This window comes from Arvicanthis niloticus, chromosome 21 (assembly GCF_011762505.2).
Source record: "Arvicanthis niloticus isolate mArvNil1 chromosome 21, mArvNil1.pat.X, whole genome shotgun sequence".
In the NCBI taxonomy this organism is placed as follows: Eukaryota; Metazoa; Chordata; class Mammalia; order Rodentia; family Muridae; genus Arvicanthis; species Arvicanthis niloticus.
In genome coordinates this window covers 1,949,721-1,970,146 of record NC_047678.1, presented here as the reverse complement: position 1 = coordinate 1,970,146, position 20,426 = coordinate 1,949,721, and the positions used below count along the sequence as shown (strand labels likewise).

Genomic DNA, 20,426 nt, shown 5'->3' with positions numbered 1-20,426 from the left:
TCAACTCTCACAACCCTCTATTCTCATTTAAAAAGATTTAATTATTTATGTATATGAATACACCGTTGCTCTCTTCAGACACACAAGAAGAAGGCATTGGGTCCCATTACAAATGGTTGTGAGCTACCATGTGGTTGCTGGGAATTGAACTCAGGACCTCTGGAAGAGCTTATTCTCATTTTAAAAATGATGAAACAAAATTTGAGAGAGAATACTTGAGTAGAAGATTACTCTTTTCAAGTGTCACAGTATATGGCAGCGACAAAAACTAATCTAAAGTCTGATTTTAGAAAGCAAAGATTTAAAAAGATATGCAATGGCAGAATGTCAGGTTTACTAATACCTCAAGTTAACTTACTTCAAATAAAAGTCGATAATGACATCATTTAAAAATTCTCCTTCACTTAGACAGTGCAGGTCCTCATTAGTAACAGAAATGCCTCCCTTAGCTGGAGGTGGTGGATAGACTATCAATCTATAATAAAGGAAAAAGAAGAATTACGTAGTACAGAAACAGACATTGTTAAGCACTAAAGACATAAAGGAATCTCCTCACTTTTCCACAGGGCCAATGAAGATTGTGTGGCTCTCTCCAGCTTCCTCTTCATCATCAAAAAACTGCAACTCTTGTTTGCTTCTAAGTTGTATTTTAGATTCAAAGGACACCTGGCAGAAAAAAAACAACCAATTTGTGAAGTTAACTGGGAAATTTCTTTAATAAAAAGAGCAAGTACAAGGCAGAAGCCTTTCAATGAAAAATGTACACCTATAACCTAAGCACTCAGGAAATGTGGGCAGGCTCACTGGAAGCTTCAGACAGCCTGGTTTCCAAAGTGAGTTTGAGGGTAGCAAGGGCTACACAGCAAGATCCTGCCTCAAAAACAAACAAACACAAACAAACAAAGCAAGCCTGAAAAGAGCAATCTAGAAAAGTATAAACAATGTTTAAATATACAAAACAACAAAAAGCTAGAAATGGGCTAGTTTCACTAGTAGCTTCCTGACAAGATATTATAATAGGTTTTCTAGTTTCTTATGTCTACTGTTCATACCGAATCATACTGGTAAGATTTGAAGAACTGCTAAAATAAAACAAACTCCAAAGTTGGGTTTTTTTGTTTGTTTGTTTGTTTTCTGATAGCAGTGGAAACCTAACTTAGTGGAAAGGCTAGGCAGTTCGTGGGAGTTGGGGCACAGATGCAAAGAACACATAGATCAGTGAGCTAAACACTTACTACAGGAAAACCCGAATCCATTGCACTTGCTTTTTTAAAATCTCTGCAAAAGAGCAAGGATTCCCTTTCTTCCTCCTCCCCACCTCCCACCACACGTATGAGGTCTAGTTCATCTATCACGACTGTCTGGGGCTGGATAGACAGCTCACTGGAGATACAGAGTAACTGCCCAGGAGCATTAAAGGGGCAAGAAAGACTTTGCCAGGCTGCTGATACACGCCTTTAATCCTAGCCTTGAAGTGGGGGTAGGAAGTAGGCAGATTACAAAATTTTAGGCTAGCCTAGTCTATATTAAGACCTAAGTTATACAGAGCTACAGAGTAGGAATCATCTTAAAAATAACTATAAAAACAAAAAGAAACTAAAACAAATGAACAAAAGCAGTTTTTAGTTGAGTGTGGGAGACACAAACGTAATTCCAGAGCCTCAGAAATGCAGATAGAACTGCCAGTTAATTAACTGCCATCAGTTAATGAACAAGACCCGGAACAAACAAACAAAACCTATCGAATTATGCCTTGAGCCATCCACATTTAAGTTTGTAGCCAGGTTGAAAGACTTATTTCAAATAAACTAAGCAAATCTCAAAACTAACAAAACTGAATTGCTATTCAAATGGTACAGTGCTCCTGTGACCACAGAGTTTGAGAGTTACCTAACTTTGAGGCATTTCTATATAACTGCATGCAGATTTTGACAAAGCCAAAGTATATTCTTTACTTCCAATATTGTCAACTATATTAAAACAAAGGTGACTATGCACAGGGCACCTAAACTTCAGCTCTAGGACACAGGGTAACAATCTATTTGAGTGAGCACTGAATGCCGTGTGAAGACAGTGATGGGAGAAAAAGAACATTACAAAGTGTGAAAGGGAACTAAACGAGACACAAAACATGTTTTAACATTTAAATTTCTTTAATTTTAAAATGTATTTCTGAAGTCTAACATTAAAATGAGCAGTATTTAAACATTTCATTTTAAAATTACTCATTATTATTGAAGATATGGCTCACAACGAGGTAAACCTAACATGTAAAAGCCCGGGTTTTGATCCCCAGATAACAGGGTTTTGATCCCTTACAAAAAACAAACAAAATTGCACAACTATTAAAATTATGGTAAGATTTTAACATATAATTACAGTTTTCACTTTGTTCTCTTTTTGCACACAGTTTCCTTTGATGCTCTCTTCATAGCTTCTTGTACAGGCAACAAGTCTGCTATTGGCTTCTTCAAAAGGAATTTTTGCAAAAAAGTTGGAAACATTATTCTTTATACCAATGTCAGTAATGATACTTTCAAAGACCACTTCTGCCTGATGATCAAGGCCTGTTTGAAAAATTAAAATAATGTACTGTTCTTCTAAACCTGAAAAGAAATAAATATAGCTAAGAGACTGAGCAGATTAAGTAGACAATTTAAAAACATACCAATAAGTGACGGGTCTGGTGACTTGTGCCTTTAATTCTAGCGCTTGTAAAGTGAGGGCAGGAGGATTATCAATGAATACTGAAACGCTCTTTTAAAAAAAAATGCCAAAAGAAGGTTGGAGAGATAATTCAGTCAGTAAAATGTTTGCCCCCAAAGCATGAGAAAGAATCTCAGTTTGATTTTCAAAATCCACATAAAAAGAGATGGAGACAGGCAGATTGCTGATTTGCATACCGGCAAGCTAGCTTACATGTTAAAACTTGAGCAGTAAAAGATCCTGTCTCAAAAAACTGGACAATACCTGAAGCTGACTACCTCTGGTGTCTGTATCTGCGTATGCATCTGCATACGTATGTATACGTATGTATCTGCGTACGCAGATACAGACACACATGCTCACACATTTGCACAGACAGGTAAGAGTACCAACCAATTATTCCCTGGACGATTACAAGTTCAGGAATATATATCCATAACAGTATTTGGTACACAGGAACTCAGAATACTAGAAATGGGTAGTATTACCCAGAAATGTTACCAAAGGAACCAGATCTAAATTAGTTCATTAACAAAGCTATTAAAAAACAAAAACAACCTACTTCTAAAACATGGCTCTCAACCTATGGTCCAAACCTCCACAGGGGTTACATATAAGATATCCTGCATATCAGATATTACATTATGATTTACAACACTAGCAAAATTAGAGTCATGAAGTAGCAACAATAATGGTTGGGGGTCACCATAACATAAGGGTTGCAGCACTAGGAATGGTTCAGAACCACCATGCCAAAAGGATCAAAACTAAATCATAATCTTAAAATATATCAATTAGTATTTCTGCCAAGGATGGTTAGGAAAAAGCCAAGCACATAGTATTATCTCCACGTAATAGACCTGCAATGTTTACTAATGTGTGAATTTTTACAGCTACATTGCCATCTACTCAACACTAAGCTGCAGCTGCAATTAATGCTAACATGTATTTTTTATAATTTTTTTTTTTTGTTTTTTTTGCTTTCTTTGTTTTTCGAGACAAGGTTTCTCTGTGTAGCCCTGGCTGTCCTGGAACTCACTCTGTAGACCAGGCTGGCCTTGAACTCAGAAATCCGCCTGCCTCTGCCTCCCAAGTGCTGGGATTAAAGGCGTGCGCCACCACTGCCCGGCATAAATTATATTTATTGTTTGTGTTTGCCTTCATGTATGTCTGTGCAGGTCTGTGTGCCTGGCGCCTATAGAGGGACCAGAAGAGTATTACACTTATAGAACTGAAGCTACAGATAATCGAGAGCTGTATGTGGGTGCTGAAAACAAACCCATATCCTCTGCAAGAGCAGTATGTGATCTTGATCATCGAACCATCTCCCCAGCCCCCATTTATAATATACATATAAATAAATATATATTAGTATATATGCTACATGCTAATATATATACTATATACTAATATATATATACTAATATATATAATACACACACACATATTAGTATATAAACAGCTGTGCTGTTATAGCACAAAGTGAAGAACTACACCTACTTAAGGAATAAAGACCTCTTCTTCTATATCCTTCAAATTTTTCTAGTTTGAGCTCCTCAGGCAAACTTAACTCAGCAGTCACATCAGTTAAATTCATTTTACTTAAGTGTTATAGACTTCAGATCCTTGGAGTTTTAACTCAATTTGCAACCTTTCTAATTGGGCAAATGCAGGTTTTATCTTCCACCCTTCTACTTTCTATTGCCTTTCCTAGGAGTCTGGTGTACCCATTCACAGTAAGGAAATTACATTCCTACCAAATGAAGTGACTGTCCTAAAAATCATTATTTCAACTTCTCATGATGTACTGATACACTTTCTACAACACTCCTATTCCACTACTCAGCAGACCTATGTTAACTGTGATTTGTCTACAAAACTTACTCGTTATCCTGTTTATTCCTTTACAATCATTCCAAATTTTATCTTCTTTACTCATCTGTAGCTGCATGCTAAGCTTCTGATAAACTGTTGGTATTGCCTGGAGAAATACTACTGGTAATTTCCGGACATTACACCATTCACATTTAGTTAAATCAGAGGTATTTAAAATAATATCTACAGAATCTCTTTCTGGTCCTAGAGGGAAACAGAGAAAAACAAAAAAATGGAGCAAATTTTTAAGGTGACAAATCAAAAATGGAGGAAATACAAGCTTAAAATTAATAATTTACTATACTCTATACTATTCTTAAGAACTGCATTTATAAAACAATTTTTCCAAATAAAAAGGAGACTAAAATATTAGGCTTAGTTGCACTGCAAAATGAAATTACATGAAGCCCTTTATAAAATGTATTAAATATTTATTACTATAAAAATAGATCAGTATAAACTTTAGTGCATGAACAGATAAAGAATAGCTTACCATCTAGATGTATCTTGATTGACTCTAGAGAAAACTTTAAAAACAAAAGATAAATTAGTATTAATGACAGACTTATTGATATTTTTGTTCTATATATTTTCAATGGTATATATGGTCTATAAGTATACAAAGGGCAGAAAAACTGAGTCATATACCATGTGCTTACATCTAAAATGAAATAGCCACCCTCAAAACAAACAACCCCCCCCCCAAAAAAACCTAAAAACCTCTGCTATTTTGAACTTGAATATTACAACGAACACCTACCTGAACACTCACTCATTTCCTGGACTAATAATAATTATTATAATTAAGTTGTTAATAATAATTATTATTAATATTTTCATATATCTACCATATTGCTATTTATAAATCATATTTTTACTAAAAAAAAAAAAAGCCACAAAGCAGGCAGCAGTCATTACTCCATCCTTCAATCCTACATTGTAAATACAAGCACATTTTCCTACACAACTAAAACATCATCAGCAAATCAAGTTTAACTTCTTCAATATATAGTTTATACTTGAATTTCCAACAATCCTTGTTTTAACTTTCCCTCAGCCATTACTCTGTCAATATTACATAGCATACACTGTGTCTATACTACAAACTTGCCTCTCTATTCTTCAGGACATGGCTTTTATGAGATCTAAGTTGTATACACCAAGCAATCTTCTAGAGGGGTTTCCTCGTCTCCAGATCCAATCCATACAGTTTCAGGAAAAGTAGCAGCAAGTCCTGCGAGTGCCAGGCTGTCACTGCTCATGTTACTCATCACCTGCCTCGGGAGTGACTGACTGCTAGGCTTTTGCTCTCTTCCATACTTGTCCATTTATAACTAAATAATCCGAGCAAAGATAAAGTCAGTGGATATCATTTACCCAGTGGTTTTAGCCCCCAGACATTCTTTTCCTGAATCATTATTGTTGGTTGTAAAATGGTTTGTCTAATCATTTCAATTAACATTATTCAATTAACATTAAGTCTAATTAATAAACCTGAATCAAATTATCTTGAATGCTAGAGAAGAGACTCAAAAGAAAAGGCAAATGTTTTGATAGGCATTGAAAAATAAGATATGTTAACAACAGTAAACAGATACTTGAGAAGCAAACACAGACCACATGTTCCTTAATCAAAATTCTAAAATGTTGGGGACCAAAGGAGGTTCATATTTTACAAACATTCATGCAGGATATTTTCTTAGACTTCAGTGGTTAAAAATCCCTGATCTAAAAATAAAAAATTCAAATCCTCCAAAATCTAAAACATTACTTTCTTCTCCCAACCAACACTGAGGACTAAATACAGGGTTTTGAGACTAAGTCTGAGTCTATCACTGAGCTCCGCCCCTAACGCTCAACTTTTTTTTTTTTTTTTTTTTGGTGGTGGTGGTGGTGGGGGGAGGAATATGCCTCTCATTTACTATCCAAGTTGGTTTGGTTTGTTTGCTTGGTTGTGACCATACCACCACACCCAAATTCCTGGTGATCCTGGTGCCATCAAACTAGAAAATGGCTTGTAGCATGCACCAGCATATCTGGCTCAAAATATCTATCACCCTATCCAACAATACAAAACTTCCTGTTTAAGTTCCTGTCAGTACTAAAGTTTCAGACTTCAGAGAATTTCTAACTTTTGGACAAGGTGTACCCAAACTGTATAGGAAAATACCAAAAGACAGAACTTAATTCTAAGTATGAGAGTCACACACATTTCCTACACTAACTCTAATACCACTTTGAATTTATGTTCTATCTACATAGCCATCAATTTTTAATGGGTTATTATTTATATACTCTTAAAGCAATCTGAGATTTTAAATATAAACTTCAATAATATAATTGAGCAAACTTTAAACATACTGATTAACCATGTCAGTGGCATCTGATTCTTGTTACCAGTACAACAACAGTTTAAGAACATACTTACAATTACAGGCTCTACCAACAGTCGGAAGAGTGTTCCAACTCTTATACTTCGGCAGTTTAAAATGACACTGTCAAAGGTTTGGCAGCTTAAAGACATAGTGTGAATTAAAGTTCCATGAGTGTTTACTTTACGACGTTTCAGAGGTGTGCTGATGGAATTACCAAGCTGAAAAAAACAAATAAAACAAAAACAATTTCCCATAGTAAGGAACTGTAACAAGCCTGGAAACTAAACACACATGCAAGAAGACCCAAAATGAGAACTGTCACTGCATGGACTGATTGTCCCACCTTAGAGTAAGAGAAAATAGAAACTGGTTTTTATATAAAGTAGATTCTCAAGTTATGACTTGAAATTCAAGGTCAGAAATAAAACTCACAAAATATACTGGCTATGTTCAAATAACAGCCAAAAATACCAACGAATGATTTTGCAAAAAATTAGTAACTTCCTCAAGCTTCTGTTTGCTAAAATGAAAAAGTGCTGAGGGCTAAGAATGTCTCTATTTGCTAGGCAGTGGTAACATGCACCTTTACTCTCAGCACTCAGAAAGCAGAGACAAGAGGATTTCAGGGGTACAAGGTTAGCCTGTTCTACAGAGTTCCAGGAAAGCCAGGGGTACACAGAGAAACCCTGTCTAAGAAAAAACAACAAAACTATCATCTAACTTCAAAATATCCTCCAAAGCCACAGTAATTAAAAGAGCATGGTAGCACAGTAAATACTGACCAAAAGGCCAGCTGACAGAACACAGACCAATGCAACGGAATAAAAAACCTGGAAGTAAATTCAGGCTTCTACAGGCAAATAATTTTATGTTTTGTTTAGTCAATGAGTGTGTACATGCATGTACACTACTGGAGGGGAGGGCAGGATAGCCTGAGAGATGTTTTCATCACTGTGGGCTCTGGATACTGTATTCTGGTCCTTGGAAGTCTGCGTTTTAGCCTTCAGCAATGAAGATGTTATTTCAGCCCTTGTTTTTGTTGTGGTTTTTTTTTGTTGTTGTTTTTTGTTTTTTTGTAGCTGGATCTTTGTGTAGTCTCTAATGCCCTAATCGGCTGTAGTCTCTAATACTGGTCATCTCACCTCAGCCTGCGAAGTGGCCTGCTACAGGGTAACATATTTTGGATGAAGTGCTAAGACTATACACTAGAGGAAAGATAGTCCTTTTCCATAAATGATGCAGAAAAATGCAGTATCAACAAGCACTGTATACGAATAGGACTGGAGAGAGGGTTCTTAGGTTCAGAGCACTTGCTGCTCTTTCAGATGACCTGAATTCAGTTCGTCTACATGGTGGCTCACGGTCATCTATAAGCCCCATCCCAGCTCCAGTTCTAACCTCTGTGGGCATTGGCAGCCAGTGATGCATAGATACACATGGAGGCAAAACACCCACACACACAAAAAATTTTTTTTAAATATTTTAAAATACTGAAAAGACCCTGATTGCTGACTATATGTAAAAATTATCTCTAACTGGATTAAAGACATTTACAATCTAAATTCTATAAAATGTGCAAACAAATACAAAGCAGAGACTTCCAAATGATAGAATAGCAATGGACTTTTCACACAAGATAGCGAAAGCAAGCAAGCAAGCAAGCAAGCACGCGCGCGCGCACACACACACACAAATCCTAAAAGATATGAGAAAATTGTCAACTGTATACCTAACAAAGTTTAATAACTAGAATACATTAATTAAGCTGGCACTCAAGTTCATGCCTAGCATCTCAGCACTGGGAAAAAGTAGGCAGGAAAAACATCTCTAGCTACATCAGTGTCTGTGTGTTGGACTACTTGCTGCCTGACCCTACCTGCCCTTGGAGGTTGGAGGTGAGGTGGTACAGAGTCAATGGCACAGACTCTGGAGCAGGTGAGAAACACCACAGCAAGCTCATCTGAACACTGCTGAAAAGCTTCTTTAATACCCACCACTTGAGCCCCATTGGTCCCAAGAAAGCATCCCTTCTAAACAGCAGTTCCTGATTGGCTGGCATTGTTGCACCAGCAATCCTTGGTCTCTCAGGCAGTCCTCAATTAGTCCTCCTGCAGGAGATGCTTTTGTGGCTGCTCAGCCCCTGGCATTTACATAGAGGTAGCCCTGCCGGTCCTGCTACACATAGGAAGTTCAAGGCCAGCCTGAGCTAAATGACATTTTATATCTCAAAATAAATTAATAAATCAACAGAAACAGGGGCATTACACTTAAATAGACAGTTCACAAAAGAAGACACACAAATAGTTAACAGGTATAGGAAAAATAGGATTAGCACCACTAATTACAAGGGAAGTGCAAATCAAAACCACAGTGAGGTGTCTCAGAAGAGATTTTTCCAAAAATTAAAATATGACAATATAACTGCTACTATTCAAAGTATATGAAACCAGTCTGCACACCCATGTTCATTACACTACTATTCACAATAAATAAGACAAAAACCTTAAGTGCACAGCAACTGATGGAAGAAATAAAAACACGGTACATAGACACACCAAAATAGTTCTCAGAGATGTAAAAGCATGGAATCCTATCGTTGGCAACATTCTGGACAGAATTAGAGACAATTACCTTAATGGAACAAGCCTGAGCCAGGCTTCTTCCACTTCTGTAACCTCAGCACTGGGGAGGCTGACCTTAAGGCCAACCTGAACTATTCAGTGTTTGAGGGCAGACAGGGCTGGAAACAAGAGACCTGCTACCTCCAGACTCCTCTAGGAAAACACACGCCACACCATATAGCTATGGATTTATACATCGCTTTTTCAGGTTAAGAAACTGTTTATCATGACTGTTTTCCTAAATTATTAATAGAATACATCAAAGACTTTTAAAAAACATCTTAGACATGTTTGTTTTGACTTGGTTTGGTTTTTCAGCTTTACAGTCAGTTTTTCATGAGAGCTATTCTGCTCACTAATCAAAAATAACTTAAGTGTTGGCCCCGGTAGAATCCTAAAAGGAAGGTGTCTGAAAGATCTACAAGCTGCTACAGAGCATCAGAGGAATGGGAAACAGAACCCTTCTGGTCAGTGTCCCATCAAAAACCTGAATACTCCTATTCCATGAAAGTCCGAGTCATTTAACTAAACTCCTCTATGATTCATGTTTCAGTCTGACTCCATAATAAACTATCTCCAATAAACATTTCTGAAGCCGAGTCTGGGTCCCATGTGCAATTATTGCTCAGCTGTCCTCCAATGAAGGTATACCAATTTAGAACCCTAACATTCCATCTTTGCAAACACCACTGGAGCACTACCACAGTTAAAAATCATTTTGGCAATCAGTACAGTTAACAAGGAGCAATTCATTTCATAGTCATTACCACCTTTTCTGAACTTGATTCATTTTCAATGCTTGTATGCTTGTGCAAGCACCTGTATGCCAGCATGTGCCAGTGGTCTCACTGGGACCTTGGGGGTCTTGGATTGGGTAAGGATGTCTGGCTAGTAAGCAAAGGATGCACATGGCCCTCCCTTTCCAGTGTGAGTTACAATCCACACTTGACTTTCTACCTGGATGTTTATTAATGACAAGCATGTTAATGACATATTAATGACAGAGCCGTCTCTCCTCCTTAGTCCTCTCATTTCTTTTTGGCTTTAAGAAAGTACAAACACATAAAAATAAACTACAGTACCAGTTAATGCTATTTTTCCTCATTAATCCATCAAATCCTGTTCATGTTTCATACCCTGGTTTAAATTTCTTTTTAGTAAAATGTACCTACACTTCTGCTACTTATTCTGCTTGGAAAGGCACTTCAATTATATAAATAGTAATCCATTTTAAAATACGATTATATAAACAGTAATCCGTTCTTAAAAGTAATCTTTGTTGTTTCTCAGTTTTAAAGTACAAATTATTTCTCTTTTCCTTAGGAGACCTATTTTCTGTTTTAAAAAAATGTTCATTTTGTAAAACATGTCCACTTTATAATTCATATTCCTGTATCTTGTTACTCTCTCTAAAAGAGTACAATGTCCTGATTTAACTAGTTATCTTCAATTGGTGACACTGGTCCAGCCATCCCTGTATCAGTGGACAGTGATTCTTTTCATTACTAAGAGTTCCTCGCTGTTGTTGGCTTCTACTGTTTTGATTTTACAGACAGGGTCTCACGTTGTAGCCCAGATTTGCCTACAATTCATTCTAGCCCAGAGTAGTCTCAATGAAAGGCGCAGCGATCCTCCTGCCTTGGCTTACCAAGTGCTGGGATTGCAGCCATGAGGTACAATGCTCAGATAAGAATCTTGTTTGTACAAATACTTCACACCTTGGGAAAGAGGGAAGAATTCCTTTGAGAAATATTCTATGAGGTCAAATAATATATACTAAAAATGCTTTGTTTTGTTTTTAAACATTGCTTTCCCCAAAAGCCATAGCTTTCCTTTCTACTGCCACCAAACCAGAAAAGTACCCTCCCTTCCCTTGGAGTCTTACCAGGAACACATACTGCTTTGTATTAATTTAAGTCTACTTAGTAAATAGTGATATTTCATCTTTAGTAAGTACTTCCTTTTTAATTTATACTTTTTATGTGGTAGCTTACATCTGACAGCTCTGAAGACAATCCTAAACTTACTTAAAACACTGTGAGATTTAATTTTATTTTTATTTATATGAGTACACTGTAGCTGTCTTCAGACACACACTAGAAGAGTGCATCAGATCCCATTACAGATGTTTGTGAGCCACCATGTGATTGCTGGAAATTGAACTCAGGACCTCTGGAAGAGCAGTCAGTGCTCTTAACTGCTGAGCCATCTCTCCAGCCCCATTGTGAGATTTAAAACAGTACCTCCAGCACAAACTCTGTAGTTTACCTTACAATGACCATCACTTTATAGTGACTGTCACCTTACAAGTTAGATACACCTGCTCCTTTATTCTTTTCTTTTTATCCTCGGTTTTATTTATTTATTTATTTATTTATTTTTTTTTGGGGGGGGGGGGGTTTCCGAGACAGGGTTTCTCTGTATAGCCCTGGCTGTCCTGGAACTCGCTCTGTAGACCAGGCTGGCCTCGAACTCAGAAATCCACCTGCCTCTGCCTCCCAAGTGCTGGGATTAAAGGCGTGCGCCACCACCGCCCAGCGTTATTTACTTTTTAAAACATTTATTTATTGGTGTGTGTGTGTGTGTGTGTGTGTGTGTGTGTGTGTGTGTGTATGAACATCAGTGCACACAGAAGTCACAGGACAATGTGTAATTTTTTTTTTCCCTCATGTAGGTCCTGGAAATTGAAATTAGATTATTGAGCTTGTCAACAGGCACCTTTACTTGTAAAGCCAGCCCTATTTACTCATTTTTGATAACAGTTATACAATTTTGTATGTCATTTGTATTATAAATCTTTCCAAATCTTTTAATTTACATTATCTTTTTTCATCTGAATGTTTTGAAATTTTTAAGCAAATTATAAAATATGGTAAGATATAACTATATACTATGGTGACATACATTGAAATTAAAATAACTTCTAGTCTACTAGGTTTTCTAAGAAATATATACATTAATATACACACACATACAAAGATGTCAGGGAGGTATGGAAGAGACAGCTCCTTGGTTAAGGACACATTCCGCTCTTCCAGAGAACCTGAGTTGAGTTCTCAGCACCCAGATCAGAGGGTTCACAAATGTTTGCAATTCCAACTCCAAAGGAGGCCTGTGGCCTCTGCTGGCACCTGTACTCCTGTGCATGTTTGCACACATATACACTTGAATAAATATAAAAATACAAGTTTTACAAAAGAAAGTGCAAGTAAACTAAAAAAGCTGTACAAAACTTAACTCAAAATTATCCATATACTGTATGTGACAAATATAAGTAATTTCCTTTTAGATTTAGTTCCTAGGTCCTAATACCTGTTTATATGCAAATATTCCAAATTTTAAAAAAAGCTGAAATTTAAAACATTTCTGGTCACAGACATCTTGGGTAAGAAATCCTGTACTGATGGTTTGTTAAGAACAATACTGGTTTTTTTCCTATTGGATTCTTATACTCAAGCCTCTGGTTAAATTGTAATTTATTTTTGTATATAGTTTAATGGTCTTCTAGAATAACCTTGTAACAGTATTTGAGCATGCATTAATGAATAAGCCTATCTTCTCCTGCTGTCACTAACAAACTATTTTTCTAAAATAGAGGTAATACCCCAAAGGAAAGACCTTGATTAGAAAGTACCTGGTCCTTCATTCTTGCTTTCCTTGGTATGACAACGGTATTTAACTCGGACTCTGTTGGACTGCTTCTAGGTTCCTGCTCTGCTCTGCTCGGACGAGCATTTAGTGCAGCTTCGACTTTTCCTGTAGACGGTGCTGGGGAGGAGCATGCTGAGTCGGCAGGCTGCGGGGACATGCTCTCTCTTCTCTTTGTCCTGTCGTCGTCATCATCATCATCATCACTGGACAAAATGACTAAAATCATAAAGAAAAGTCAAAATTTACATTTATAATTTGTCTTAGATCTTCTCACATGAGATCAATAAAAGCGAATCAAAGAGGAGCTCATGAGATAGTTCAGCATGTAAAATTGCTTGCTGTACAAGCCCAGTGGCCTGTAATGTTGGAAAGCAAGAACTGACTCCACACACAAAAAAATAAATAAAAATAATAATAATAATATAATCCACTGCATCTCATAAAAAGAATAAGATTTTTTAAAATGTCTAATTCATACTCTTTTAAAAAAATATTAGACAAATATGAAATCAACTCTTTAGCCTTAGAGCTTCTACAGTCACCACTACCAGGGTTGGGGATACAGCTCAGCAATAGATCACTTGCCTATCATATATGAGGCCCAGGGTTCAAATCTCTAGTACTGGCAAAGGGAAAAAAACAAACAAAAAACCAAAAAAACACCATAGAGTCACCACTAATCTACACAGCTACACCAGTAACTCATAGAATTATCCGTAAGTCTATTGCCGAGTTACAAAAAATTTATGGCTTAAAAATATCCAAATTCTGTTCAAAACAACATATACTTAAAATATGTGGCCAATAATTTTCCCTTATAATGGGAAGCACTGAAATTATAACTGGTCCTGAGAAGAAACTATACCAATATCTGATGTTCGATAAAATCTTGCTTTATAAACATGAAGAAGACAATTTGATCTTAGATCTGGGGTGCATCACTGCACCTATCAAATCGTTCCGTGTACCATAACAATGGAGCCGCCCACAATGCACTGAGTAAAATCACAATGCCTCAACCCAGGAACAATAGCAAGAATTTCTGTCATCTGTTCTATCTTCAATTCTCTTCATGCTTTGTCATAAAGTATTGGCTTAAAAATCTCTTCTTGATAGACAATCTAAACTAATGCAAGCACAGAGACAGTCAGTTACTCGTTACTCTCAATGTTATAACACTCTTTGATGTAAAAGGTTATTTGCAACTGTAATAGATGGGACAATGCTATATTCTAGAGCCTAAAACTGTGCTTCATACAGAAAAACAACAACAACCAAATACCCTGGGTTAACATAGAGTCTTCCAGGTGCTCCAGTATAAGAGTAAATAGCTAGATATTCCGGGGACGCAGCTGCCTGTGAGTCACTTCTGTAAGTAACCTTAAGAAACAGGAAGTGGGTAAAGAAGGCATAATCCACGACCCCACGGGGCAGTTTTCTCTTTAGTACCCTACACATAAATGCTTACTTAATATGGAGTAATGTACTCGCCCTAGAGGACCATCAGCCCAGTAATATCCAAGTATCTCTTTGGTTTTGTTAGTTTCATAACAAATACTGGCCTTTTATTATTTTCAAAGCTGGTTATTTGATTCAGTTTCTCTCCTCTATGAAATCAGAGACTACAATGATATCTATTTCATAGGATTGTGGCAAAGAAAGCAGGACATGACCCAGCCGGTCTGCTCCCATGTGGAAACCGTAATCCGAGACATCCCAGAGAGGCCACTGACCTCAAAGAGGCAGGTAAGATCAGTCGCCCACCGCCCTAGGCCTCAGAACCAAAACTGGGAGCAGGAAGCTCACAGGATCCACCAGGCACCCAAACCCCGCCCTAACGGAATACCACTCCCCTTCCGCCCCTCTCCGGATCCCTGTGGCTGGAGCATACAACCAGACGGTCTGCTCCCATGTGGAAACAATATCCCGAGACATCCCAGAGAGGCCACTGACCTCAGAGCAGCAGACACCAAGCTATTCTGTTAACGGGTGGAAACCGTATCCTGAGATATCCTAAAAAGGCCACCGACCTAAGAGCAGGGGACACCGTACCCCAAGACATCCTAGAGGAGCCACTGCACTCAAAGCAGCTGGAGCTCAGGATCACAGGATCACAGGATCACAGAGACATCTGGACCCTGAGGAGTTCAGACACAAGCAAGATAACTGGAAAGACAGGCTCCAGTCAGAACCAGTGAGTGCAGGTAGCACTAGACTTAACCAAATGGTGAAAGGCAAGCGCAAGAACATAAACAACAGAAACCAAAGTTCCTTGGCATCACGGGAACCATTTCTCCCACCATAGCAAGCCCTGAACATCACATCACACTGGAAAAGCAGGATTCAGAATTAAAATCACTTCCCATGATGATGATGTTAGAAGACTTTAAGAAGGTCATAAATAAAACTCTTAAAGAATTTGAGGAGAACACAGGTAAACAGGTAGAAATTCTTAAAGAGGAAACAAAAATCCCTTAAAGAATTGCAAGAAAACACAACCAAACAGGTGAAGGAATTAAACAAAACCTTCTAGGATCTAAAAATGAAACTAGAAACAATAAAGAAATCTCAAAGGGAGACTACCCAGGAGATAGAAAACCTAAGAAAAAGACCAGGAGTCATAGACGCAAGCATCACCAATAAAATACAAGAGATAGAAGAGAATCTCATGTGCAGAAGATACCATGGAAAACATTGACACAACTGTCAAAGAAAATGTGAAATGCAAAAAGCTCCTAACCCAAAACATCCAGGAAATCCAGGACACAATGAGAAGGCCAAACCTAAGGATAATAGGTATAGATGAGGGTGAAGACTCCCAACTTAAAGGACCAGTAAATATCCTCAACAAAATTATAGAGGAAAACTTCCCTAACCTAAAGAACGAGATGTCCTTAAATATACAAGAAGCCTACAGAACCCCAAATAGACTAGACCAGAAAAGAAATACCACCTGTCACATAATAATCAAAACATCAAATGTATAAAACAAAGAAAAAAATGCTACAAGCAGTAAGGGAAAAAGGTAAAGTAACATATAAAGGCAGATCTATAAGAATTACACCAGACTTCTCACCAGAAACTATAAAAGCCAGAAGATCCTGGACTGATATCATACAGACCCTAAGAGAACATTAAATGCCAGCCCAGACTACTATACCCAGCAAAACTCTCAACCACTATTGATGGAGAAACCAAGATATTCCATGACAAAACCAAATTTACACAATACCTTCCCACAAATCCAGCACTTCAAAGGATAATTGATGGAAAACTCCAACACGAGGAGGGAAATTACAACTTAGAAAAAGCAAGAAAGTAGTCTTCCAACAACCTCAACAGAAGATAGTTACACAAACAGAATTCCATCTCTAATAACAAAAGTGACAGGAAGCAACAATCATTTTTCCTTAATATCTCTTAATATCAATGGACTCAATTCTCCAACAAAAAAGACATAGACTAGCAGACTGGATATATAAACAGGACCCAGAATTTTGCTGCATACAGGAAACACATCTCTGTGACAAAGACAGACACTACCTCAGAGTAAAAGGATCTTCCAAGCAAGTGGTTCCAATAAACAAGCTGGAGTAGCAATTCTAATATCAAATAAAATTGATTTTCAACCAAAAGTAATCAAAAAAGATAAGGAAGGACACTTCATACTCAAAGGAAAAACGTACCAAGATGAACTCTCAATTCTGAACATCTATACCCCAAATGCAAGGGCACCCACATACATAAAAGAAACTTTAGTAAAGCTCAAAGCATACATTACACCTCACAGGAAAATAGTGGGGTATTTCAACACCCCACTCTCAGTTATGTACAGATCATGGAAACAGAAACTAAACAGAAACACAATGAAACTAACAGAAGTTATAACCAAATGGATTTAACTGATATATATAGAACATTTCACCCTAAAACAAGACTGTACCTTTTTCTCAGTACCTCATGGTACCTTCTCCAAAACAGACCATATAATTGGTCCCAAAACAGGCCTCAACAGATAAAAAAAAATGATTGAAATAATCCCTTGTACCCTATCAGACCACCATGGACTAAAGACTGGTCTTTAATAATGACAAAAACAATGGAAAGCCCACATACACGTGGAAATTGAACAATACTCTACTCAAGGATGACTTGATCAAGGAAGAAATAAAGAAAGAAATTAAAAGACTTTTTAGAATTTAATGAAAATGAGGACACATCATACCAAAACTTGTGGGACTCCATGAAAACAGTGCTAAGAGGAAAACTCATAGCTTCTAAGTGCCTACGAAAAGAAACTGGAGAGAACATACACTAACAACCTGACAGCACAGCTGAAAGCTCTAGAACAAAAAGAAGCTAATATACCCAAGAGGAGTAGACGGCAGGAAATAATCAAACTCAGAGCTGAAATCAACCAAGTAGAAACAGAGAGAACTTTACAAAGTATCAACAAAACCCGGAGCTGGTTCTTCGAGAAAATCAACAAGATAGATAAACCCTTAGCCAGACTAAACAAAGGGCACAGAGATAGTGTCCAAATTAATAAAATAAGAAATGAAAAGAGAGACATAACAACAGAAATTGAGGAAATTAAAAAAAAAATCATCAGATCCTACTACAAAGGCATATACTCAACAAAATTGGAAAATCTGGATGAAATGGACAATTTTCTAGACAGATACCAGACACCAAAATTAAATCAGAAGCAGATAAAGCATCTAAACAGTCCTATAACCCCTAAAGAAATAGAAGCAGTCATTAAAAGTCTCCCCACCAAAAAAAGTCCGGGACCAGATGGCTTTAGTGCAGAATTCTATCAGACCTTCAAGGAAGACCTAATACCAATTCTCTGCAAACTATTCCATAGAACAGAAACACAAGGAACACTACCCAATTCGTTCTATGAAGCTACAATTACACTCATACCTTAACCACATAAAGACCCAACAAAGAAAGAGAACTACAGACCAATCTCTCTTACGAATATTGATGCAAAAATACTCAATAAAATTCTAGCAAACCAAATCCAAGAACACATCAAAACAATTATCCATCATGATCAAGTAGGCTTTATCCCAGAAATGCAGGAATGGTTCAATATTCGGAAATCCATCAATGTAATCCACTACATAAACAAACTCAAAGAAAAAAACTACATGATCATCTCACTAGATGCTGAGAAAGCATTTAACAAAATTCAACATCCCTTCATGGTAAAAGTACTGGAAAGATCAAGAATTCAAGGCCCATACGTAAACATAGTAAAAGCAGTATACAGCAAGCCAGTAGCCAATATCAAACTAAATGGAGAGAAACTTGAAACAATCCCACTAAGATCAGGAACTAGACTAGGCTGCCCACTCTTACCCTACCTATTCAATATAGTACTGGAAGTCCTAGCCAGAGCAATTAGACAACAAAAGGAAGTCAAAGGGAAATAGAAAAACAAATAGGAAAAAAAGAAGTCAAAATTTCACTATTTGCAGATGATATGATAGTATACTTAAGTGAACCTAAAACTTCCCCACCAGAGAACTCCTAAACCTGATTTAAAAAAAAAAAAAAAAAAAAAAAAAAACTTCAGCAAAGTGGCTGGATATAAAATCAACTCAAACAAATTAGTAGCCTTCCTCTACTCAAAGGATAAACAGGCTAAGAAAGAAATTAGGGAAATGACACCCTTCACAATAGCCACAAATAATAAAAAATATCTTGGAGTGAATCTAACCAAGCAAATGAAAGATCTGTATGACAAGAACTTCAAGTCTCTGAAGAAAGAAATACAGAAGAAGATCTCAGAAGACAGAAAGATCTCCCATGCTCCTGGATTGGCAGGATTAACTTAGTAAAAATGGCCATCTTGCCAAAAGCAATCTACAGGTTCAATGCAATCCCCATCAAAATTCCAACTCAATTCTTCATAGAGATAGAAAGAGCAATTGACAATTTCATTTGGAATAACAAAAAACCTAGGATAGCGAGAACTATTCTCAATAATAAAAGAACTTCTGGGGGAAATCACCATCCCTGACCTCAAACTGTACTACAGAGCAGTAGTGATAAAAACCGCATGGTATTGGTACAGAGACAGACAGGAAGATCAGTGGAATAGAATTGAAGATCCAGAAATGAACACACACACCTATGGTCACTTGATCTTTGACAAAGGAGCTAAAACCATCCAGTGAAAAAAGGGCAGCATTTTCAACAAGTGGTGCTGGCTCAACTGGAGGTCAGCATGTAGAAGAATGCAAATTAATCCATTCTTATCCCCTTGTACAAAGCTCAAGTCCAAATGGATAAAGGACCTTCACATAAAACCAGATGCACTGAAACTAATAGAAGGTGGGGAAGAACCTCGAATACCTAGGCACAGGGGAAAAATTCGTGAACAGAACACCAATGGCTTATGCTCTAAGAGCAAGAATTAACAAATGGGACCTCATAAAATTGCAAAGCTTCTGTAAGGCAAAGGACACTGTCAATAAGACAAAATGGCAACCAACAGATTGGGAAAAGATCATTACCAATCCTACAGCTGATAAAGGGCTAACATCCAAAATATACAAAAAACTCCAGAAATTAGACTCCAGACAACCAAATAACCCTATTAAAAATGGGGTACAGAGCTAAACAAAGAATTCTCAACTGAGGAAACTCGAATGGCCGAGAAGCACCTTAAGAAATGCTCAACATCCTTAGTCATCAGGGAAATGCAAATCAAAACAACCCTGAGATACCACCTCACACCAGTCAGAATGGCTAAGATCAAAAACTCAAGTGATAGTAGATGCTGGCGAGGATGTGAAGAAAGAGGAACACTCCTGCATTGTTGGTGGGATTGCAAGATGGTACAACCACTCTGGAAATCAGTCTGGCGGTTCCTCAAAAAATTAGTCATAGCACTACCTGAGGACCCACTATGTTCATAGCAGCCTTATTTATAATAGCCAGAAGCTGGAAAGAACCCAACTGTCCTTCAACAGAGGAATGGATAAAAAAATGTGGTACATTTACACAATGGAGTATTACTCAGCTATTAAAAATAATGAATTTGAGAAATTCTTAGGTAAATGGATGGAACTAGAAAATATCATCCTGAGTGAGGTAACCCAATCACAAAAGAACACACATTGTATTTACTCACTGGTAAGTGGATATTAGCCCAAAAGCTTGAAATAGCCAAGATTCAACT

General features: G+C 37.3%; 1 protein-coding gene across 4 annotated transcripts in view; it reads right to left on the bottom strand.

Annotated features, from left to right (window-relative positions):
• The window catches only part of Senp6 (SUMO specific peptidase 6), an 82,924-nt gene that overhangs the window by 17,809 nt on the left and 44,689 nt on the right, over window positions 1–20,426 (bottom strand). For all 4 annotated transcript variants that reach the window (XM_034483855.2, XM_076917308.1, XM_076917309.1 and 1 more), the window contains 7 exons: window positions 13,212–13,444; window positions 7,010–7,174; window positions 5,075–5,108; window positions 4,591–4,785; window positions 2,380–2,606; window positions 557–666; window positions 359–475 (listed from right to left, as the gene is read on the bottom strand). In XM_034483855.2, the coding sequence (XP_034339746.1) occupies window positions 359–475; window positions 557–666; window positions 2,380–2,606; window positions 4,591–4,785; window positions 5,075–5,108; window positions 7,010–7,174; window positions 13,212–13,444 (1,081 nt within the window). The remainder of the gene's footprint in view (window positions 1–358; window positions 476–556; window positions 667–2,379; window positions 2,607–4,590; window positions 4,786–5,074; window positions 5,109–7,009; window positions 7,175–13,211; window positions 13,445–20,426) is intronic.